General features: G+C 35.0%; 1 protein-coding gene across 1 annotated transcript in view; it reads right to left on the minus strand.

Annotated features, from left to right (window-relative positions):
- Positions 1–212: 212 nt before the first annotated feature.
- TLK1 (tousled like kinase 1) overlaps positions 213–25,948 on the minus strand; it is a 156,121-nt gene continuing 130,385 nt past the window's right edge. The window contains exons 13-21 of the mRNA XM_004428200.3: positions 19,890–19,987; positions 17,363–17,444; positions 13,526–13,617; positions 13,352–13,441; positions 13,029–13,198; positions 12,588–12,723; positions 9,580–9,691; positions 8,565–8,672; positions 213–3,123 (exon numbers count right to left, since the gene is read on the minus strand). Coding sequence (XP_004428257.1) covers positions 2,947–3,123; positions 8,565–8,672; positions 9,580–9,691; positions 12,588–12,723; positions 13,029–13,198; positions 13,352–13,441; positions 13,526–13,617; positions 17,363–17,444; positions 19,890–19,987 — 1,065 coding nt within the window. The 3' untranslated portion in view covers positions 213–2,946. The remainder of the gene's footprint in view (positions 3,124–8,564; positions 8,673–9,579; positions 9,692–12,587; positions 12,724–13,028; positions 13,199–13,351; positions 13,442–13,525; positions 13,618–17,362; positions 17,445–19,889; positions 19,988–25,948) is intronic.

Consider the following 25,948-nt stretch of genomic DNA (forward strand, 5'->3'; position numbering starts at 1 on the left):
AGCTAATAACATCTGATGGTATCAACATTATTGCATTTAATAAGTAACGATGAACAGTAAAACAAACAATATACTCTTTAAATGTTTCACTGAAACTCTCCACCATTTTGGCTTCATGTAATGAGGTATCTGTAGAAGTATTTGTTCACATTTTATGTACGATTTAAACCAAAAGAGTTTTTTGTTTTTTAGGAGAAGGGGATGGCAGCCAGTAAAGAATAAAATAGATCGAGACTTTATTTTTGAAAAACAACCAAGTATCTACCCAACTCGCGACTTACAAATTATTAGAGTGATTTCTACACTTCCTCTCAACATGCATACACTAAAGCTAATTCACATCAAACAAAGATTTAAAATTATATGCAAAAACTGTACATTTTACCTTGTATCATTGCTGACTCTCAAAGGGAGAAGACTTTGGCTATTGTCTTAGGGATACAAGACATGCTTTAATTCTGAAGACAGAATTCAGAAGACCAGAAAACAATTTAAGCTTCAAAAGATATTAGAGCCGAAGATTGCCAGAATAACTGAAATTATTTAGTGATTGATAGACACTAATTTCTCATGTGAAGGTAACAGTAAATTATTCAATTAGGCTCAATTGGCCATCTTGTACCTGCTGGGTAACTGGCATATGACCCAAAATCTATAGCATTTGTTTGGAAAAACTTGAAGAGGAAGAGACGGTCTACAAGTTGATTCATCTCCTATACATCCTTGATTCTAAGTGATTACTTAAGCCCAGGTCAGGGAAGCAGTTTCATTTTATGGCTTGTTTTCCTCCTTTTCTGCATTTTGACACTAGCAGTCATTTTCATTCATTTGAAAATAATATGGTGAAGCAGTGATCTAGGTCTATACTACTTATTCAACCTCATGTTAGATGTACATGTCCACTTAATATCTCACCAAAATTTTAAGCAAAACTGGGCACTTTCTTTTAATTCAGGACTTCAAATAACAGTTACTATATGAACAAAGTACTTTATGATTTGGAAAGAAGAAAACAAACAAAATGGAAAAATTTGCAGGCAGCACCTAAAGCACTCAATCAATGCTACCATTTCATTACCATGTCAATATTTTTTTATAGGATTTCTATCTTAATCTACAGATGAGCAGGTATAGCCCTTAAGCCATTCTTGATAGTGCTAAGTGTTACTTACCTAGGATTAGCCTTGATAACGGTTATTAGGTTTACTTTAACAGCTTGAAACACTTTATACTTGTCTTGAAATATACTTAAAGAATTTATTAAGTTCATTCTTAAGTAAAGGAGCCAAATCAGTCAATATCCTAAATCTTGAAAGCTCCCTTCGAATGTAATTTTCATAGTCTTTAAATTTTAACTGTCATTGTTTATTACTGTTTTGGCTACATTCTCTACAATCTCAGCAGCATCTTAAAGAGACAATGTGTCTATGTACAATGAAAAAACAAAATGGCTTGCAACAACAGAAATAAGAGCCACAGTTTAACTGCACAATAGTAAGGAGAATCTGTTTTACGTATAGCCTCCTTTTTCGGCAACATGGACAACTTACACGTATCAGCATTATGAATGTGACAATAAAGAAATAATTCTTACAGGAGTGAAATACAGCATCCTGAAAAATAATGGTTTCTACCATACAAGGCAGTTAGAAAATGTTCACATTTTAACAAATCTGTACAGACCACAAGAAACTTGTTTATGGGACCATCATCCCACCTTGCTGATAAGAACCTTCTAGAAATGTAGAATAACCATGAACAATTTATAAATCTAGTATCTATGTGCTCCACAGCCCTAGAACCCAAGAAACTGATTTAACTCTACATGTCCAACATGGATCATTTTTACATGCCTTGATTGTTAATGAATGTCCGCTTTTAATATCACTCTATGATGTACAGTCAACTTGCACCTTTAAGGAGGTCATTCGATTTTTTTAGCAAAGAAGCAACATCATTTAGCAGCAATTAAAGCGCCTTCAAGAAGACTTAAAAAAAATACAATATCCAATTAGAAAAGCCATATTTTTAAACATTTGTACAAGAATAAGCTGCTGAAACTTGGTAATTGAAATACGACATCTGTACAACAATTTACAGTAGAGCTAGAAGGGAATTTATCATTATCCTGCATAGAACTGGTCTGCATTTGGTTACATACTGTCACTTGTTTTAATGAACAAGGCCTGGTAATAAAAGAAAAATATCTGTTGATTCTAACATGTTGAAAACACCAGAGATATCACAATTTAGTGAATTCAACTGATTTCAAAACAAGCAGCTCATTTTGTCAAAGGTGTAACGTATCTAAGCTCTCCCTTTAACATAACCAGTGAAAAAAATGGACATGATTTCGAGGTACAACTTGGTAAAAGCCAGAATAGGCAACTGACAAAGTCTAACTGTGTCCGAAGATTCTAACTCGCACATCTATGACTATCCCACACGGCTGTCACTGTCGTTCAGTTCTTACTTTGGTTTCAGCAGATTAACTACCGAATGCTGAAGAACGTGTCCAGGCACTACAGTTCTTGTGTTAGAAATATGTCTCATATTTTTCCCATGTGTGGTTAAATAATGAAAAACTACCCTTCATATTAGAACTCTCTAGTAACAACCAAATGTATTTAAGTATTATAAACGTTATTTACAGTGCTCCCCCACACAAACAAAAAACCATTTTTCTCCTATCTTAATATGGTACTCCCGTTTCTGTGCAACAGGCCGTCATCCTTCACTGCTTAAGGTTACAGTCAGAGTGTACAATTTATTCATTGTCCATGATCCAGTCTCATACAAATGATGCTACGAAGAACTTGAGTTCACAAACAGTTCTCAACCATGTCCTGTGTCAAAAAAGAAAACAACAAAAACACTCAAATGCTCTCAAACTCAAGTGTGCATCTGGAAGCAATTCAAAGATATCATGCCAATTTTGGAGGAAAGTCAGTAAGTAATTATGCTTGAAGAAGGGGGCGTAGGGGATGCTGTCAGCCCAGCCATGTGTAAGTTTCCTGAAGAATTTGATCTTCTCATGTGCGGGAGAAGGTATGGGTCATTTGCCAGTTGGTGCACATCAAATCGATCTTCTTTTCGGTATGCCAAACAGCGTCTTATAAAGGCCTTAAAAAAAAAAAAAAAAAGTCAGCAAAAGTCCCCCTTTAAATATGAGTCAACGGAACGCTTTAGAAAGACGGACACATTTAAGACAATAAATATATTTCATTTTATTAGAGGTTCAAATCTTAAAAAATTTTCTTCTGCAGCAATAAAATTCTCACTCCAAATTCAACTTTCAATTCATAGCACCTAGTGGTTCACTTTATAGCCTATAAATTTTTCTTTTTTTCCCATTACCATACAAATGTGCCCTTTTACCCCTTTCGCCCTCCCCCTCTGGTAATCCAATCTATCCTCTGTGTCTAAGTGTTTGTTTTGTTGTTTTTTTACCTTCCCCATATGAGTGGAATCATACCGTATTTGGCTTTCGCTAACTTATGTGGCTCAGCATAATACTCTCAAGGTCCATCCACGGTGTCACAAATGGCAAGATTTCATCTTTCTTATGGTTGAGTAGTATTCCATCGTATATATATACACACCACATCTTCTTTTATATTTATTTTATTGAGGTCACATTGGTTTATAACATTATATAAATTTCAGCTGTACAACATATTTCAACTTCTGTATAGACTGCATCATGTTCACCACCAAAAGTCTAGCTGTCATCTGTCACTGTACACATGTGCCTCTTTACCCCTTTCACCCTCCCCCTGCCCCATTCCCCCTTGGTAACCACCAATCTGTTCTCCATATCTATGTGTTTATCTTCCACATGAGTGAAGTCATACAATAATTGTCTTTCTCCACCTGACTTACTTCATTTAGCACAATACCCTCAAGGTCCACCCATGTTGTCACAAATGGCAAGATAACAGTCAATTGTACGTATATATTCCACACGTTCTTTATCCATTCATCCATCGATGGACACTTACATTGTTTCCATGTCTTGGCTATTGTAAATAATGCTGCAATGAACATGAGGGTGCATGTTTCTTTTCAAGTTAGTGTTTTCCTTTTCTTCAAATAAATACCCAGAAGTGGAATTGCTAGATCATATATATGGTAGTTCTAGTTTTAATTTTTTGAGGAAGCTCCATACTGGTTTCCATAGTGGCTGCACCAATTACATTCCCAACAGTGCACAACTGTTCCCTTTTTTCCACATCGTTGCCAACACTTATTTCTCATCTTTTTGGTAATAGCCATTCTAACAGGTATGAGGTGATAACTCATTGTGGTTTTGATTTGCATTTCCCTGATGATTAGGGATGTTGACCATCTTTTCATGCACCTGTTGAACATCTGAATGTCTTCCTTTGAAAAATACTTATTAAATCTTCTGCCCATTTTTAAATCGGATTGTTTTTTTGCTATTGAGTTGTATGAGTTCTTTCTGTATTTGGGATATTAACCCTTAATCAGATATGGTTTGCAAATGTTTTCTCCCATTCAGTAGGCTGCCTTTTCATTTTGTTGATGGTTTGTTTTGCTGTGCAGAAGCTTTTTCATTTGATGCAGTTCCACTTGTTGATTTTTGCTTCTGTTGCCTTTGCTTTTGGTGTCAAATCCAAAAAGTCCTCACCAAGACTGATGTTAAGAGCTTACCCATCTACATTTCTTCTAAGAGCTTTATGGTTTGGGGTCTTATGTTCAAGATTTTCATCCACTTTGAGTTAATTTTTGTGTATGGTGTAAGACAGTGGTCCAGTTTCATTCTTTTGCATGTGGTTATCCAGTTTTCCCAACACCATTTATTGAAGAGACTGTCCTTTCCCCATTATATATTCTTGCCTCCTTTGTTGTAAATTAACAACATACATGCATGGGTTTATTTCTGTGTTCTCTATTCTGTTCCACTGATCTATGTATCTGTTTTTATGCCAATATCATACTGCTTTGATTACTATAGCTACGAAACATAGTTTGAAATCAAGAAGCATGATGTCTCCAGCTTTGTTTTTCTTTCTCAAGACTGCTTTGGCTATTTGGGGTCTTTTGTGTTTCCACAGAAATTTTAGGATTGTTTGTCCTATTTCTGTAAAAAATGGCATTGGAATTTTGATAGGATAGCATTGAATCTGTAGATTGCTTTGGGTAGTATGGACTTTTTTTTTTTAATGTATGTCTTTTTTTTTTTTTTTTTGGTGAGGAAGATTAGCCCTGAGCTAACATCTGTTGCCAATCTTCCTCTTTTTGCTGAGAAAGACTGGCCCTGGGCTAACACCTGTGCCCACCTTCCTCTACTTCACATGTGGGACACCTGCCACAACATGGCTTGATAAGCGCTAAGTAGGTCTGCGCCCACAATCTGAACCTGCGAACCCCAGGCCGCCAAAGCGGAGCATGTGAACTTAACCACTATGCCACTGGGCTGGCCCCCAGTATGGACTTTTTAACAATATTAATTCTAGCAATCCATGAGCATAGAATATCTTTCCATTTGAGTCTTTTATCAATGTCTTCTAGTTTTCAGTATACAGGTCCTTCATCTCCTTGGTTAAATTTACTCATAGGTATTTTATTCTTTTTGATGCAACTGTAAATGGAGTGTTTTCTTAATTTCCGATAGTTCATTATTAGTGTATAGAAATGCAACAGATTTTTGTATATTGATTTTGTATTCTGCAACTTTACTGAATTCGTTTATTAGTTCTAACAGTTTTTGGTAGAGTTTTTAGGGTTTTCTATATATAACATCATGTCACCTGCAAATAGTGACAGTTTAATTCTTCCTTTCTGATTTGGATGCCTTTTATTTCTTTTTCTTGCCTAACTGCTCTGGCTAGGACTTCCAGTACTATGTTGAATATGGAAAGCTGCATTTCTGCTTAAAAAATTCTGGAGACTTTTTTTCCATAGAATTTTTCTTCTGCTAAAACAAACAATCCTCTTACCCTCATTCCATTTTATTATCAGTTTAGTTTGGCCAGAGGGTATGATGCCATTTTTAGCCATAAAATTTTTTTTTCTATTGAGCATAAAGACTTTCTTTAGATGAAAGGAACACTGAAGTGACACTTCTATTGGGGTTTTTGTTTCCTAGGTTAACACTGTGCATCAGTACACTTTTGAAAAAGGTAAATAATGGAATATAATCACTACCTTTTTTCCTTCTCAAACTGGTTTTATACATTGTATCCTTGAGAACAGCTTATGTTATACTTCAATAAAGATTTTTAATATTTTTTTAAAAATTGACAAATCATAAGTGTATAGCACAAAGGTGAATATATCTATGTAACTCAAGAAAAAAGAACTTTACCAGAACCTCCTAAGTCTCTTCATGCCCCCTTCCAGGCACTGGCTCTGCCCCCAACCTACCTAGGTAACCTCCATCCTAACTTCTAACACCATAGTTGAGTTTTGATTATTTTGAACTTTATATAAATAGAATCATGATTATGTTCTCCTTTGCCTGGCTTCTTTCATTTAATATCATATTTGAGAGATCCATCCATTTTTTGCAAAAGATAAAACATTCTCAAGGAATAATTGTTTCCTTTTCTTATTGCTGACACTAGAAATAAAATTAGCTTGCCTTAAAATTCGTAAGTACCACATGAAGTCATGAATTAAAGCATTTGTAGGAAAACTACAACTAAGATTAACTTTAAATCAAAGTTTAATCATATTAAAAAGTAACTACTTTGCACTTTCTTTGCTTTGAAATTATAAGTAATTTTTTTCTCTAAAAATAAATCTAGCTCTTCTCATCATTATACCATGGTTAGGTTACTCATATTTATCAAAAGTCTTTCTGATCCCTTAGGTTTTATCTTTTTAAAAAGTCTTTAACAAACAAAAGTTTCAGAGACCACTATGAAAATGATTAAGATGGAGGAAAAAAATTCAAGAGTGACTGATTATGTTGAAGGCAGAGTTTGAGAGGATGAAAAGGTACCAACAGCAAGGTTACGAAGTCTACAAGGAGTAATGTACTTAAGATGCCCACATCAGGTCAGTGGAGGTACTTGGTGAAAGTGTATTCTATAAGGACAAGAGGTTAAAAACAACAACAATGTGACCCTTCCCAGATTCCAAAACAGTGATTGTGGCCCCTATAAAGAGCCTAGGGATAGAACCAGAGATGGCTAAATGGGACTTCTTTTTGGCATACCACACTAATTCCTGGTCATTTTTGTCAGTATTTAAAAAAAATGGATCTTGCATTGACTAAATTTAGTTTCTGTTCTCACTGATGCTGTAGATAGAAAGGGAAGACAAAATTTAGATGCTAGTTACTGTCAAGATCTTTTCAAAGGGGCCATATTTTACCTCATGAAAATAATTCATTATGCTTTAAAGAAAGAACATCAGTTATCTTTTTAATTGTCAAAATCTTCTAAAAGTCATTCAAATAACTTGCAAAAAACCAATAAAGATGTAACAGAAAATGAAATACCGACAGTTCCAATATATACACTTACTGAGATTAACAAAAACCAGTACATTTTCAATTATGAAGGCCACTATGACCTCGATGATGGGCAATATCTAGCAGTGGTTATCTACACTCTGAGAATATAGAAACTATATAATGCCTATTTATGAATTATTCTTATGGCCTATTCATACCAGAGAAAATGGGAATTCCATGTGTTTTTTAGGAATTTCACAGGGTTTTTAAAAAAAGACTCCAACAGGCAGTCACAGAAAAACGAGCTTTGTGATTAGTATAACAAAGCAGGAGTAAAAATACAAACGTGAAAGGCCAATAGCTTAAGGTGGGAAAATATTAAGTATCATAAAAGTTTTGCTATTAATTAGAAACAGTTATTTTATGTTATTACATAGACATTTATGGAGCAGAACTATAGGAAGCTGTTTGTTATAGATTCACTGCTACCTGCAAGCAGAGCTGATAAAGAGGTCAGGCTTTATCAAGAGCGAGTGCAGGGCAGCGTAAGGGTCAAAGGTGTGCATTTTGGAGTCTAGCAGAAGTGGGTATTTTGAGCCACAGCTCTGCTATTCACTAGCTAGCGTGATTCTAGAGAAGGTACTTTTGCTATGGCTTGCCTGGTTTCCTACTTTATAAAATGAGAATAACAAAAATACCTATACTTAAAAGGTTGTTAAAAAATAATGTATATAAAGTATCAACACAATGCTTCGCACATAATAAGCATTAAATAAATGGTAGTTATTACTACTTTTATTATTTCTTTATATACTTAAATATCTCAGTATTAACATAGGCTGATATGTAAAACATAAAGGTAATGGTAGGCCCAGATTTTGTGATCTTCCCTAATTTTCAAAGCAAGTTGGTATGAACAAAGAATCAGGGACCATATTCAGGTCCTTAAAAGATGAAAACTATCACAACCAAGGGCCTAAGCAACTCTTTTTTCCAGAGCAAATCACCAGGTCCTACTGGATAGATATTCCCGTGGTGGCAATCACTTCTACTTTACTTACTAATAAGTACTTACTTTGTTTTAAGCACAATTTATGAAATAAAATTTACTTCAAAAACGTTTACATATATTTAATACCTTTGCTTCACTGCTTACAACTGGTTTTACAGGGAACTGGACTTCTGTGGCTTTCAATATTGTATTTTCTTGAAGAATGTCTTGTTGAGATTGATTATGACCAAATGGCTAAAAAAAAAAAAAAGGAATAAAATGTTGAGAAATTTATCTCACAAAATACTTAAACAAAGATATTGTCAGTGAATTCCCAAAATACAGATGATTTGTGTCCTAAAAATCCTGTCCTCAATTATTTGGAAGTTGGGATGCATTCTCATAGAAACAAGGTTATGTATTTGACATAATTGACCCTCAACATGGCTGAAGCATTGTGAATATGCCATAGAAAATAATGCTGTTGCAAGATAAGTAGTAAAGATAAAATAAAAACATAAAAAGAAATTTAAAACTGTACTCTGAATGTTTAAAATATAAAGTTTGATTAGAGAAGAGATAAAGAAGTAGCAGAAACATCTGTGAAAAGTCCAAAGAATAAAATAAACGAAACAGCCTTGGGTTTGGTCCTAACTTGCAGTGAATTCCCAGACAAGTCCCTTAACCTCTCTTTCCATACTGATGAAGGGATTAGACAATATCTATGGTAATTTGTAGTTCCGACTTCAATATAAAGAAAGGTTTGGGAAGAATTAAGACTAAATTTGAGGGAATTTCCCTGAGGGAGCACGGGGGGAAAACTATGTGCAGGCCAACTGTGTATGCATGGGAAAGAGGATGTGAGGAAGTGAAGAGAACAAAGGATAATGAAAAATGTTCTGACTCCAGTATAACAGTAGAAAATGTTAGCGTTGTTAACAGACAGTTACTTCCAAAGGGAAAAAAAGGCAAAAAGCAGACCAAGTAAACTGTTGTGACATTAAAATGATTCTGATTCATGGAAATTTTAGGAAGAAATACAGAATAAGCCTACCTTTCCTTGGAAGAATCTAAATTGACTTCAAGTTAATGAGACTTTGCATTTAAGAGGGGAAAATTCAACTTATCTCTATACAGCTGAATCTAGTGTACTTTAACTTACCTTTCTACCATAAAGACACTGAAAGAAGATGACCCCGACTGACCACACATCAACCTTGTTGGAAATCTTTGGTGGTTCTTTTCCAACTACAAAACACTCAGGGGGTAAATACCTATAGTTTTTTTTTTGGAGAAAAAAGGAAAGGATACTATGAACAACTATAACTTAAAACCTTCTAAATGTAAAATCTTAGAACACTCATTTTATCCAAATACACAAACTTTAGGGACTTTCATCAATGAAAATCACCAAACTTTTGAAGCATTACATCCATGTATCATTTGACTCTAGAGCCAAAGCATACAACTCTGTGATCAAGTATTCTATATATATAAATATATATTATCTACAGAAATGGAAAATTATCATTAGAAATATGTTCTAATTTGAATAAGTATCTAATAATAGCGGAAGAAATCCTCCCCCACCACCCTTTACCAGCGTTCAAACTATAGACAGTTCTCTTTCTAAAACACATATTGGATCAGGTGGTTTTTCTGTTTAAAGAATCTCAACATTACTCACTGCCAAGGTAAGACGTTACATGTCTTGTTTGTTACACAAGACCCATCCTAATCTAGCAGCAACCTGAATTTCCAAAATCTGCACTCACCCCCTCAAACTGGCTAGGCAAACCCAATTCACTTGGTTACCCACACTGCTCTTTTTTCCCCCTATGCTTTCGAATATGACAATCTCTAATGCCTTCCCTAACCACTCCAATTCACTTGGTGAGCACCATTTCTTCTTCAAGACCCACTCCACCTCCATAAGCCTTCTCTGCTTCCTTCCAGGCAGAGCTTCGCTTCTTCCTCATGTAACCACTGAACATTATGGTACCTCTACTATGGCACTGAACTAAACTCACACTAGACTGTGAGCAGCTCAAGGAGCTCTTACTCATTGTGCAGTTTTGAACACTAGCAGCGTCTGAAATATACTGAGTATTCCAAAATACTATTTTTTTTTATAAGTTTGTAATTTTAGACAAAGGAAAGGTAAAAATAAATTTGTCACCTTAGGTTATAAGTAAAAAGATCTATCAGGGATGCAAGTTATCTCACACCTCAAAAATTTAGATAAATTAAAAATCCTGAAAAGGAATAATATAGCTAAATGAGAATCTACTTTCTTTTTCCTTTAGTTTTATACTCACTATGCTAAAATCATTTAAATTTCAGCAGGATATTGACAGATCACTTAAAAAAACACATGAAATTTCTTGAAGTAGAACCACCAAAGATGATTTATTTGTGATGTAAATCCTTTCCTACCCCCCAAATCAAGTAAAAAGCCAGATTTGTTTTATGAATAAAAGTGTATATTTTGTGTAACTGAAAGAAGAATGGCTCTTAAACACTGCTACGCAGTCTCTTAGGGCAGGGTGTAAGCAAGGGGAGGGACTGTAGGGAGAGATACCAAAGCTTAGGATTTAGTGGATGATTGCATTTGAGACCTAAGAGGGAAGGAGAGACAACACTGATTTTCTTCTGATAATGACAAATAGTTTAAGCTTCTGGGGATGAAAGGTAATTTGTAAAAGCACTATATACATGTATTCTAAAAATTTGTGTAGGATCTCAGTTTACCAAATACATACCTAAAAAAACTAATATGACTGCAGAAAACTAACCATTTTTTGGAATGTTGTTTCTATGGGAAATATATCCCATGTTCCTACACAGAAATGCCACAACTATCTCTCCTTCCTGCACAGCACCCTAAATATAAGCTTTCCTGTCTCACACCCACCTGTCAGAGGGAAATTTCCTTGCCCTGCCCTACACTAGCGAAGCCAGAGTGAGAGGGAAACAATACAGTGGGAGTTTTCCATACTGTCTTCCATAGGATCCAGGGTTCTAACAAGAAGCTTTGTTTTTGTTGCTTTTATTTATTAGGATTCTACAATTTTGTTGTGAAAAATGGAGCTTTGTTGCTAAAAGAAAAAAGTCAAAAGACTACTGATTGAGGATACTTTTAGGGGGTTACTAGTTCAAATGAAAATTTTCTTTAAATATGAAAAAAAAATCCATGACACATTATCTCATTCATATTCCTAGAAAATGCCACAAGCAGAATTTGAAACTTTAAAATGGCTTTAAAAGAATACACAAACATGACTAATCCCTATTCATGTAACGTAAAGTCCACACAGACCTGTGGCATCTTATGGAACTGGCTATTATGTGGTCAGGCTACTGTGTGCAGACTGTTCTAGAAACCCTAATGTCACATTTATGTTTGTAGTCACCATCCTGTTCAATGAAGTTGAGTACAATTATCTCTCTTCCAACTAAAATTTTACCCCTTTTGCTAAACTAATTTATTCTGAAAACTAAGTTTGTTTGGAAAGTTCATAGTCTATGCTACTTCACTTTGGTGAATTTAACAGTAAGTTTGAAAACTCACACTGAAATAATTTTTATCAACACCTAGGTACTCTGGAGGGAATGACGTTCATTTAGACTTATATCTGTCAATCTATGGTTCTATCTAAATTTGTATCTACATGTAAGAACTCACTAAAAGGAATTTTGAGAGGCAAGTCCAAAGACCAAGAATATGCCAAATTTCTCTTCCAGCCTGATCAACAAAACATTCATCTCCAGCAAAAACCATAAGCACAAAACCTCCACAGAGAGGGCTTGATGCTTATGGCTATTGCTTGTAATAGTTAAGATGTTGTATTTATTCAAGTATTTTTATTCATGATAAACATCACTCTAACATTATAGAAGAAAATCCATTAATTCCCCATGTTAGGAGTTTCTAGCTGGTAGTTACTGAAATCATTTGCTAATGCCAAGTCATTCTCCCTCCAGTTTACTGATATTTATAGTTAAGACCGGATGAGACAAGAAGTCTGACAGTCTCCCTCTTGACTCAGAGACTTCATATCAGTACCCTCACCACAGTAATCTGAAAGGTAATGAACATAAAAACTAAACTCTCATAAAAAGACTGGGCACTAATCTAGACAGTTTTGCTATTTTTAATAATGCAAGTACCAGTAAGTGCCTGCCCCTTGGGAAGTTAGATCCATTCCATCTACACCATAGCTATCATCGTCCATAATCTTGGACAGACCGAAATCAGTGATTTTGATTTCTCCACATGCTGTTCCATCTACCAGAAGGATGTTTCCTAAGAACAAAACATAAAGTTCTTTTAATGATACAGAAATGAAAAACATTATCTTTACTACTTAAGCTGACTTTTGGGAAGTATATATATTTAAAATACATACTTAGAAACGTAAATATAATTAAAGTATACATTTAAAACAATTTTAAAATGTGGTGATATAATAAAAACACTTTAAATTCTACTTGTATTCCACTGACTTTTAAAAACTAAACCAAAAGCATGTTTTCAGATATTAAATATGACTTTTAAAAACTATATTCTTTAGAGCTTAAAAAATTATTTAGACACATTTTATTAATTACCTGGCTTAAGATCATAATGTATAATAGGCGGTTTGATTTCATTGAGATATCTTAGTGCATTTACAATTTGCATTACAATAGACCTAGCTTCTTTCTCTGACATTAATTTATGTTGTTTCAGATAGAAATCCAAGTCATTGCCTTCACAGTATTCTAACACTGTACAAAACCTACAGTGGAGAAGAGAAAAAAAATTAGACATAAAATATTATCCAATAATTCAGAATCACAAAGAGAAATGAAGGATATTGATATCATTACAGAACAGGGAAAGTAAAGCAAATGTATCTTTTCTTAAAAACTAAATCCTTATGTTCACTTACGTATCTGTATCCAAGGAGAAATAATCATAGAGTTTAACTATTCTGGGGTGATCCAGTTCTTTGTGTATTCTATACTCTCTGCAGGCATGTCTATGGGAAGAGAGAGTATATTAATTCTCCATGACTATTAAATATATTTTCAATTGATACAAACCATAAAGAATTAACATTTACTTGTGGTAGTTTTCCTTCTTCTCATCCCTCCAGCTTTTATTAAGCTGATGGATCTTCACAGCAGCGTATCTTTGCTCATAAAGGTCAAAAGCCTAGGATTTGAGGCACAGAAGAGTCAGGACCAAAGACCAACTGAATAGGTGAAGGTTTTTTTTTTTAAATTTTGGCGATAATTTTTGCAATAGTATAAAATTTAAAATATACACTACAATTTTTGGTGAGTATCTATCTCTGCTAAGATTATATACAGTTCAATGACACATTTATTATCAGAAACAAGACAAAAATTCCACGGTGCTAAATCAGAGAAAACCTTAACGTGAATTTTCACATTCAAGTTTTATAAATGCCAATATACTGAATCAAGATAAAACAATAAAACTATTGTTTTTAATATGGACCTGGTCCTTTATATGGTCCTTTATACTGGCAGTAGCAGTAAGCAGCCAGGAAAACAGATGACTGTAATGCTTTTTTTGTGGGTTGGATAAAGCAAAACTTCTTTTTCTACCTTTTCCTAGCAACTCCCCACTTTTTTCACTTCTTCGAAAATTTTAAAAAGTTCCTAACCATTTCCCAACTGTTAAAAAAAAATTGTAAACTTTGATTATGAAACTGTTCAAACAACAAGCATTAACCATATGTCATTCACACCTAACTATATCAATAATAATTCCTTAATATCATCTAATACCTAACTTGTCTTCAATTTTCCCTGATTGTCTCAAAAAAAGGTTTTATACTGATTTGTTCAAATCACTAGCCTATTTCTTAAATAAAAAAATAAAGAATGATCAGTATTATTTTAAGGCTTCAGGTGATTTATAAATTTCTTTAAAAACTCTGAATGTCACTTAAACAGAGATTTAGTAACTTAGGTTCCACTGTAATTTATATGCAAAGGTGCCCCTTTAAGAAAACACTTAAAAGCTTACATATTTATTAGATAAAAAGTCCCCAATCCCCACTCCTCCATCAACTTAACCTAAAAATAAGCAATAGGGGTAAACTGTTTGTCACAAAATTATAAAAGCATGAGATCAGAGATAATATAGGATGCAGTAATTAAGAATATTCACTTTGGAGTTAAATGAACTTATTAGCTGCATGACTTTGTGCTAATACCCTCTTCTCAGCCCCAGTCTCATTTATAAAGTTTGGGTTGTTGAGAGCATTAAATGGGGTGAAACATATAAAGTGTTTAGAATAATACATGATTCACAGTAAATAACCAATAAACATTAGCTAATTACATTATTATTAAAAGTTAAATTTAAAGAAATAGAAAAGAAAAAGAAAAGAAGTTCATGTGAGAGAAAGCAAAAAAGCATAAAGGATAAAATTCAAAGGCAATTGTAATAAAGGAAAGTAGAAGAAAATAAAATTAAATATACTGCTAATAAAAAGTTATTATCAGCGTATATTGATTATTTCTTTTTTAATTTTTTTATAATTTTATTTATTTATTTTTTCCCCCAAAGCCCCAGTAGATAGTTGTATGCCATAGCTGCACATCCTTCCAGTCGCTGTATGTGGGACGCGGCCTCAGCATGGCTGTAGAAGCGGCACATCAGTGCGCACCCGGGATCTGAACCCGGGCCGCCAGCAGTGGAGCGTGCACACTTAACGGCTAAGCCACGGGGCCAGCCTATATTGATTATAATAATTACATATGACACACCTTTCTCCCAAGATTAGGTGAGTAAAGTATACCTTCCCATAAAGCTGCTATGGTAATCACTGAGCAACTGATGCAATATTTTCCACCTTGGTACAGATAAGAGCCTGTATTTTGATTTGTTTGTCTCCTAATGGTCTTGGCAACCATGGAATCTGAAGGCGCCAGAGGGAACTGTTGTTAGTAGTTAGGTCAGTATTGAAGGCTCAAGTCATTAGGCCTCAATCTGCATTTTCTAATTTCTATATAAGCCCTTTCTTCAAAAAGAAAAGCCTGTTTTAGCCCCTATTTGTGGGGCTAAAATCAGTGGAAATACTGTTGGGCAGTGGCAGAAGGTTGTGAAAGCTATCAGTAGGCTCGGAAGCTGGGCATCTTTTAGGCTAAGCTAGTGCTAGCCAACTGTACTTTCGGTGATTTTTAGATCCATAGTGAGCTATTACAATCTTTTCTACCTTGTGTAAGCCTACTTCAACCAAATGCCTGAAGATGAACTACCATTAGAACCAGAGAAATAGGAATTGGAAGAGAGCTCACAGATCACTCCTGATGGGTGAGGAAGGAGAGGCCCATGGTGCTTACCACTTGTCCAAATTAACAAAACAAAAACAAAAAATAGTTCATGGTTGAACCAAAATCAGAAATAAAGTTCACTGAATCCAAATCCTATAACTTTTCCCAGAGTCAGAACTAGAATCCAGGTTGTCTTCAGTAAATTGAATTGAACAGAGAGGACTTCTAATAATCACTTGATGAGCTTACATTTACTAAGCACCAATGTTCTATGTGATTTACCTATGACGGCTCATTTAATAATTACAACAATCCTATGATATAAGTATGTTGTTATTCCCAGATGAAGACAGTGAGGATGATGGGTAACAAGCCCAAGTTTATACAGTTAGTAAATAGCAGTCAGAGTTAGTCAGGATTCAAACCCAGTCTATCTGGCTTCAGAACCCAAGCTCTTAACCACTAACTATACCAATACATAATGAAGCACAAAATGTCACAGGGAGCCTATGAAAGGGCAGACCAATAGGGAAGCCTTCTACAGGAAGTGGAGTTTAAGGTGAGAGTATGACCTTCAATATGACTTCATCCTAGCTAAGAGCAAATGGGAAGCCACTGGGGCTTATAAGCAGGAGAGTGAGATGATAAGACTGCATTTTATAAAAAGGCCGCCCTAGCAGCAGCATACATAAATGAACTGGAGAAACTCAATGCCCAGAGGAAAGTATCAGCTTAGGAGGCTCACGAAGTAACACAAACAGGAGACAATGAGGCCCTTGAGCTAAGAGAGAGAGAAGGGTCATTGCTGGATTTAGAGAGCTTAACAACATTTATTAATAACAGCAGGCACCAGGGACTGCTTATATGTTAGGGGAAGAGACTTAAGGGAAAGGTGGAGTGAAGGATGGCTTTTATGTTTTCCACTTGAGGGACTGGGCAGATGAACGGAAATGCTATGTACTGAAGTAGGGAGCAGTGTTAGAAGAAGGGATTTCGGAGAGGAGGAAGATAACTTCTATTTCAGACATTGAGTTTGCAGTGCTTATGAAGCACCCACATAAGGTGAATAGATTGTCATGTACATCAACAGGTATGGAGCTTAAATAGATGATAACTCAGTGAATGGGAGGGGATATATTTGAAAAGAATACAGCATAAGACACCTTAGGAACTACAATATTTAAAGATTGGGCAGAAAGATACCAGGCAAAGTGAAAAAAAGTAAGGTACAAAACATTGAACATGGTGAGTAAAAATTGCTACATTTATAAGGACACATTTGAGAAACACTGGCCTTAAAATATGTAGAAATTTGGGTAAATTCAGGACATGTAAGACATCTGACACATGTTTAAATTAAGGGGTACAATCTTTCCATAAATATACTTATTAAATGGCTACCTGCCTATCTTAATTCTAATGTCTGTTATTATTTATATCGGACTGGCTAATGGTAACCAGGTGCCAAATATCAGAGGGACTGTACAGGTGCAAGTATAGTCTTTACACTCTTGAGATAAGTCATCAGACTCTTTTTTGTAATGAGTCAAACATAAAATCAGTCCAAAAAACTATAAAAGCAATAAATAAAAGACAAGTACTTCTTACCCACATACTCCTATATCTTTGCAGAAAAAAATTTACATTACCTTATATACTTCACTAAAGCCACCTCTACCAAGCAGATGAAGTAATAAATATCTTTCATTTAACGTCGGGTGATCTTTGAACCTTAAAGAAGAGGGAAAAAACACTCAGGCACACGGAAACACATACAAAAAGGTTCCTTCCACAATCAAGTCCCTCTCTCTTATTCTACTCGTAGCTATTTCTTTCTCAGTTACTCTACTGCTTATTTTGAATTCCGTTCCATACTTCTTTTCTTTCTCTACCTGCATGACTATCACCCATCTTAATGCTGTGGTGTTCACAAAGCTCAACATTTACAGCTGAATATTCAGGTTCAATGAATATTACCTGAGGCCAATTACAGGCCTCTGATAAAGACCTACCAACCACTGTATTGCCTAGAGCTTTATGAAATCCTGTATCTACTCAGCAGGAATTACTTCCCTTGGAAAAATATACCTTTATTTTGGGGTTTATGATTAATCAAGACTTTACAGTATTGACATATGATTAAAAATAATTATATTTATAAATTGGCCTTCATCCATGATTAAATTTTACTATCCTTGGACTTCTATAAATAAAATTTTAATTCTCAATTAAAAAAGGAAAGCTTTTGGGGGCTGGCCCGGTGGTGCAGCGGTTAAGTTAGTGCGCTCCGCTGCAGTGGTCCAGGGTTCCCAGGTTCGGATCCCGGGCGCGGACTGATGCACGGCTTGTCATGCCATGCTTTGGCGGCACCCCAAGTAAAGTAGAGGAAAATGGGCACGGATGTTAGCCCAGGGCCAGTCTTCCTCAGCAAAAAGAGGAGGATTGGCATCGGATGTTAGATCTGGGCTAATCTTCCTCACAAAAAAAAAAAAAAAAGAAAAGAAAAGCTTTTAAAAAAATTTAAAAAAAGAATCACTCACAGACAATACTATTTAATGTTTATTGTGCCTGCTATATATTAAGCACTCACATATATTAAGTCATTTAGTTCTCAACCAACCCTATGAAGTAGGCCCTGCCACTACCTCTATTTTTACAGATGAGGGCACTACTGCACAGAAAGGTTAAGTAACTTGCCCAAGTAAAACAGCAAACATATGTGAGGGCTTGGCAGAAAAATGTGCACTCTTTAAAAAAAAAAAAAGTCAATGATAGCTTTGTAATTCCAGATGCAGATACACTATATTTTGTTTAAAATAAAATTATTTTATTCAATTTAATATTGCTTTGCCAATTTAAGTTTTTCTTGAAGAACTTGCAGATAATATAGAACTCTCCTTAGTTTTTAAAGTAAAATGTAAAGCTGTAACAATTCACTTAATTTTCATCAAGTGGACTAAGACACATCCACAAACAAGTTTGAACATAATTTTCAGAACAGCCAACTGTAAATTAGTTTTGTCCTATCCGCTTTGTTAGAATTTTCATCTGGAACAATTCGGGTTATTCATAACTATATTATTTCATTCACCTTATACACTGGAATGATCTCTATATTTATGAATCACACATACTCAGATGATCATGAAGAGGCCTTCTTTTAAGCAAGATTATTTACATTCACAGCAGAAACTGGCCACTTCTAATTCTGATACTCATATTAGGTCATGAAGCTTTACCAATTACATGCCAAGTCTTAAAGTGTAAAAGGCCCCCTCCTCTCCTCTACATCGATTAAATCCAAGTAGTGCCTTGCTTAATTCCCATCCTCTTGCTTAATTTCTGTCTTCCTCATAAAGCTCCTACCAGTCCACAGGTATTTTCTCTTCTTTAAATTCCTTTAGCATTTACTATTTATGGCACTCATTTTGATAACCAGGGATTAAGGACAGAAACTATAATTTCTTTTCTATTTCTTCTCCAATTTTTGCATAATGCTGGATACAAGGCTTATTGAAATCCCTTTAGCTAAAATAATTTCTCCATCACCACCATAATATTAACTTGGGTACCCAGTCAACATATATTTATTGCATGCCTACCACGTGCCAGGCACTGGCCCAGGCTCTGGGGATACAGCAAGAACAAAACTAAGCTGCTGCTCTCATGGAGCTTATATTCTAGTGGGAAGAGATAGATAATAAATAACTGAAAAATAAATTTATAATTCCAGATAGTGATAAACGCTGTGACTGTAAGGATACTGAGAGAGGGAAGGAAGTGAGGCAAGGACTGCTACTTTAGATAGGGTGGCCTAGGTGTGTTCTCTCGAATGACGATTTGGAGTGAAATAAGGAGTAAGCCACTCAGATTTTTGGAGGAGGAACATTTCGGGCAAAGGAAATGGCAAGCACAAAAGCCCTGAGATGAGAACTTGCTAGACAAGTTTGAGGGGGCCAGCATGTCTACGACATATAAGTGAGGGGAGGATGAGGGAAATGGGTCAGGTGGCCAGAGACCAGATTGTAGAAGGCCTTGTGAGCCATGGGAAGGACTTTGGATCTTTTTCTAAGAGTGATGAGTAGCTCCTCACCAAGGAAATATCGTGTTTATGCTCTCCACAGGGGAGAAAAAACTTTTATCATGTAAAACTGTGAAATACAAATAATGACTTACTGCGAATTATCTTCATTATTTATTCTTTTGAGCTCTCGAATGTGAAGATTTCTAACTCTTTCCAAACGTTCAAGTTCTGCCTGGATTTCTGCCTCTTCCTGAAAATGAAGAGAGGGGACTATAACAAGCTCAATTTATTTGTGATATAAAAAAGATATTTTTACCCATGCATCAATTTTTTACAGTGACGGGAAGAATAGTGTATTACAAAGTACCACTGAGTTAAAAGACCAAAGTGCTCTTTTCAATGCCTGAAAGATGGAAAGAGATAAGGCAAAGCCTATTTCAAGAAACCATCCTCCACATAAAAATCTATATCTAATGAGATGCTGAGTTTTATTCTGTACTACAAGAAATCTATTTTTATAATGTCTAAACTGAAAATGACTGCAAGGTAGTCTGAAACTGACTTATAACACAAAATGAGCTGAAAGTTTTATTTCTGGTACATCCAAATTTTAATTTAAAAAGGAATAATTTACTAGTACAAAACAAATGAAATGAAGATATTTTACAATAGTTAAAAGAGGAAGAAAAAAAGAAGACAGAACCACTGATTATTCCTAGATCCTACAACATTTGGAATACACAAACACACACACAATCTGACCACTCCCTTTAAATAAATCCCACTGTAATCTTACAGAGACTCTAAAATAAAAATTTTATGGGTAGCTGTCCAGATCCTCAGTTATCAGAGCAGATCTAGGCAAATCCTAAAGAAATTTACTTTAACATTCAATTTTAGAATATTTTTAAAAACTAGACACCAAAACAAATAACCAAACATAATCACCCACTACACACATCTCTTTGATTTGTCAATATAAACTTGAATACTACTTAAAGGAGGAAGACTATACCAAATTTCAGTGGAAAGTTCTAGAAATGTCCAATTTTATAACATTTTTGAATAAATATTTGTTGAGTAAATAAACAAATACAGACTGCCTTGGCCTAAATGTGAACCCACTACCATTATAAATCTATACCACATAAAATACATTCTGAAATTTACTTTGAAAATACAAATATTATTTCATTCCAAAGCAGTTAATAGAGGGATAAAGTCTATTACACCTTTGTCTAAGGCTTAAACTGAAAGGAGTATTCTAAGTACCATAAAGAAAAATAAATGTTCACAGATTAAAAAACTAAATCTAAGTATGTTGTTTGTATTCCACCTGACCTTTAAGGTTATTTTAATTATTTAAAAATGAAACTCAACCACTACTTGTTGCAGAGATATTTAATGTAGATTAGGCATTAGATGATAAATAGAAATTTTCAAAATAAATTTAAATGAGGATAAACCTTTAGATACACTGAATAGATTGTCTTACTTTAACTGAAATTTCTTCATTTAATGTAGCTTCAGTCACATACATTTCTAATTCTAATGAAAAAAAAAGGAGGGTACTATCTTAGGGGATTAAATAATTGAAGATTCATTATAAGGACAGGAAATAGATTTAAAAGCTTTGGACCAATAAACTCAAACCACAGCTTAGTTGTCTTAAGTTAGTCATATAAAGCAGAATAAGAAACTGGCCATATAGGTATGCCCATGAGTATGAAAAAATTTAAATTCATTTATACCACTGAACACAGAAAGTAGTAAGTTTTTCTCTTCACATTACTAACGTTTGCCTTAATACTTGCCATTAATTTGGTTCTCACACATGTAGGAAGCTACTAAACACTTGGTAGGCTGGTGGATTTTAAATAATCTAATAAAATTGTGAAATGCCTATTAGAATACTAGCTGAAATACTTGCTTTAATGTTCACTTGAAATTGTGGTATGGGGATACTATTTCAAAAGTTAACTTATAAAAATTAAATTTTATTGAGTCATAAATATGAGATTCAACTAGATTGATACACATAATACATTTGTTTTATAATTTTTGGTAATCTTCAGATGTCTAACCAATATCACAAAATACCTACTAAATAAAGTAAAATGTATGTGTCAGTTAAACAAGCTTTTTTTTCCTCCATAAAACATGACAAATATGTCCCATAAAATCTTACAATACAAAAAAGCACAGGCAAGCTTCATTCAGTTTGAATTGTAAAGTTTAAAGGAAAATCCAAAATGTCAGAACTACTAGGGAAAAAAAAGTGGGATCTCAGATATTTAAGAGGAAGTGTCAAGGGAAGGAACTATAACCAAGTCTTATACACAGTAGACATAAATCCTCCATACTCGGTGAAATATATTTACATCTTCCATATTATAATTTAATATTTATTTCACAATATCTTGGACCTTAAAACAAAGTGACACACTTCTGGGGGAAAGATAATTCTGCAACTCTAAGTAATTTCTCTCAAATTCCACTGACAAAAAGCATACGTGCTATTATGGACTGAAGGTTTGTGTTCCCCCAAAATTCATATGTTTAAGCCCTAAATCCCAAAGTGATGGTATTTAAAGATGAAGCCTTTGAGAGTTAATTAGAGTTAGATTAGGTCTAGAGGGTGGGACCCTCATGACGGGATTAGTGGCTTTATAAGGAGGAAGAGAGACAGAGATCTCTCTCTGCCACCCTGTCCCCTCTTGGTGGGAGCACAGGGAAAAGGCCATGTGAGGACTTGAGAAGGCGGCCATCTACAAACCAGTATGAGAGCCTCACCAGAAACTGAACCCTGCTGGACCTTGATCTTGGACTTCCCAGCCTCCAGAACTGTGAGAAAATAAATTTCTCTTGTTTTAGCCACCCAGTCTGCCATATTTTGTTACAGCAGCCTGAGTAGATTAATACACATACTTTTAGGCAAATCACTAGGGCAATACTGCCTAGTACCCTCTCCTTACAGAAAGCAGCAAGGCCCAGTTCTGTCCGGCCCCAGGGTACAACAGTCTAGAATACAGTAGTCTCAGCAACTAATTTATCTTTACTGCAGATCATTTCCAAAGATCTACCCTGTATGCTCATCATGCTCCTTGCTTGAGACTGACATTAACCTCTGGGCCATCCTCAGAATAATCATTTTCAGAGGGTTCAGGAGAAGGAAGGACGACCTGGGCTCATAACTGACCTGAATTCACTATAGAATGGAATCTTCAAACGCATGGCAAAGCTAGGCCAGATTACTAAACCGAGAGAGAGATAATCCAACCAGCTAGATCGTGCTTAAGAAGACTACCAAGTTTCAATCCTCAATTCATCCACTAGCTGAGCAGTTAAAGCAGAGAAGGTCTAGAAGAAACAAGGAAACAAACAGCATCTCTGGAAAGGAACTGGTCTCTGTAGGAAATTACGGTGTACAAAGGACATGAGTAAAAATAGGTTGAATTAAAAAGAGAGGTAAGTTTAGTGATCATACAATAAAAGGACATGGCTCTTTTCTGTTTAAACAAAAAGATATGGCAATGGACAAATGAACAGTACACACTACAGCTATTTTAAGACTATTTTAAAATAAGCTCTAATATTCTGAATTACCTATATAAAAAAAAAAAAGTCATGCAAGTATACAACAGATCTCAATATTGCCTCATTGTTTAAGTAACCTGCAAAACACCACCTTCCAAAACTTTTAACTTTTAAAAATTTATATGAAAGGTAAATTCCACAGAAACTTAACCAGAACGGTTTGTCCTTCACCAAATGTTTAGCAAAGAAACGTTTTCTATTTGTAATCAAAGTCTCTTCTGGCAACTTAATATCCCCTTGGCTCAACTTCTAAGCCAAAAGTAAGTTAGAGCCATGTAGAATCTCTATAACATGCCAGGTATAAAACTGCTAGGTGGATTTGGGGTATTTTTGAGCATTTCCCATAATGGCAATTTTTAAAAGGGCAATTATTAAAAGAAAAGTGGGGTGTGTAGGAATTAAAGCTATAAAGCTTAAAGAGTTATAAAATGCATTTTTCTCATGTAAAACTGATACATTTCCTGAAAAAATTAAACATAGTAGTTTAAACTTCTTTAGCAAATCTTGAATGTATGTTATCCCCACAAAAAAAACTCAATTTCAAAGAGCTGCCTTTCTAATAAAGCCAAGAGAAAATAGAAAGTATTGTGATATATCATTCTCGGCTTGCCCACAATCAATGAGGGGTGGTAAAATAAAAGAAATTCTGTGTGGTATATTACGAAAATAGTAGAAGCAGAGAAAAGCATATCATTTCGAATAGTCTGTTCAACAGCACCATAACACCGTTTCTTGTTCTAGGAAAATTAGTTCAGAATGAGGTTTCAAAAAGTTTTAACACATTATTTTAGTAATTACAAATTCATTTTAGTTATATGAACAATATTAATTCCTCAAAAGTTAGTATCTCCAGGTCCTCAATTTAAATTGTAATTTCATAAACTATTTATAATGTCATTCTAATAGTTTATCACCAGGAAAAGTGAAAAGCAAAATTAACAAAAGGCCCTATTAAAAGCTAATGAGGGCCGGCCCTGTGGCTTGGTGGTTAAGTGCGCGCGCTGCGATGCTGGCGGCCCGGGTTCGGATCCCGGGTGCGCATCGAGGCACCACTTCTCTGTCCATCCTGGGGCCAAGTCCCACATACAGCAACTAGAAGGGTGTGCAGCAGTGACATACAACTATCTACTGGGGCTTTGGGGGCAAAAAATAAAATAAATAAAAAAAATCTTTAAAAAAAAAAAAAAAAGCTAATGAAAAGAAAAGGCAGTGCAGAAAAAAGAATTAAGGAGAAAATTATTACCAATTTCCTTCAAATTTATCCTTATTATACATCCCCAGATTACTTCTATTCTATGCTTTCACATATCTTACATACAGATATGAGAAATGAACCACTGGAAATATGAACCAACCAATGAACAAACAAAAAGACTACGTAGACAGAGCAGGTCTAAATTTATAGAGATGAGATTTGAAACTACTGCCCATACTCTCATTTTTGCTAGAGTATGATTGCATAGATTGAGGAGAGGGGTAGGAGGAGGGAAAGGGACAAAAATTATGACATTCCTGGGGGGTTTTCTTTCCTAACTATATAAACACTCCCTCCACTCCCACTCCCAATCACTGAGCTGGTTAGTACTGATGGGAGCATAGTGTATCTACCTCAGGTGTGTTTAACTGGCTTAGATAATTATTTTAGAACCTTAATGTTTTTCTCTCTCTCCACTTCATTTCCTTCTTTTTTAGGGGGGTGAGGTGGGTGGTTGGAGATGGGGGTGGTGTTTTATTCTCTTTTCAAATGCATAAATACATACATTAAAGCCCTAATTGGGAATAACTCAAAATGGGCAGGTTTTGATTCTGTCAATTTCCCTATTTTATTCAAACAAAACAAAACCCTACCTTCCCAGAAGCAAATAAATATAACAAGCAACTGATTGGAAAAATTTAAATACTTAGTAGACTTGAAAAAAAAATTACAGCTGTGAAATTCCTTGATGTTAAACACCAGCCAAGGTGCTGACACCAAGCCCCAGCACGTAAAATGCCTTACTACAGTATATCATAGCCCTTCTCCCAGCTTTCTGCTTCCTTTTAATACCTCTTTCAGGACTTTGGTGGATTCCATAGATTTTTTTTTAAAGTATAAAAAGATTTAACTTTATACACAAGAATGGGAAAGCCTAGTCTTCTAGACTCTCTATGCATATGCATATAAATGGCATGGAGTTATAGTTCTGATTGGGAAGGGCCAGTGGTCAAGCAATTGTTTTCTTTTTTGTTTTGCGTGTGTGTGAAACAGTGATCTCTACACTGAACTTACAAACTTGAATTAATTAAACCCTGCTCTAACCAATGGCTACCATGACTTCTAAGATTCTTTCCAAAATTTTTAAAATTCCATTGCCTATACAACAACTGGATTAATATTAAACACTACAGAAGTAAAATACATTTTACCTCTAAATTTTCATTTTGGTAACTGAATATTATCTACTACGAAGTTAAGAGGTATGATTATAAAGGGGGAAACACAGAACCAGGAACACGTTTGTGGGTCCATAATGAGAGTAAGAGGTGGAACATAAACACTGGGAGTTTTCCTGTCTACAGCTAGTTCCATGTTCTCTCAGCAAAGTCATCTTTTATAGACTACTACTGATTTTTA

This window comes from Ceratotherium simum, chromosome 9 (assembly GCF_057802395.1).
Source record: "Ceratotherium simum simum isolate JZ-2026a chromosome 9, ASM5780239v1, whole genome shotgun sequence".
Lineage (NCBI taxonomy): Eukaryota > Metazoa > Chordata > Mammalia > Perissodactyla > Rhinocerotidae > Ceratotherium > Ceratotherium simum.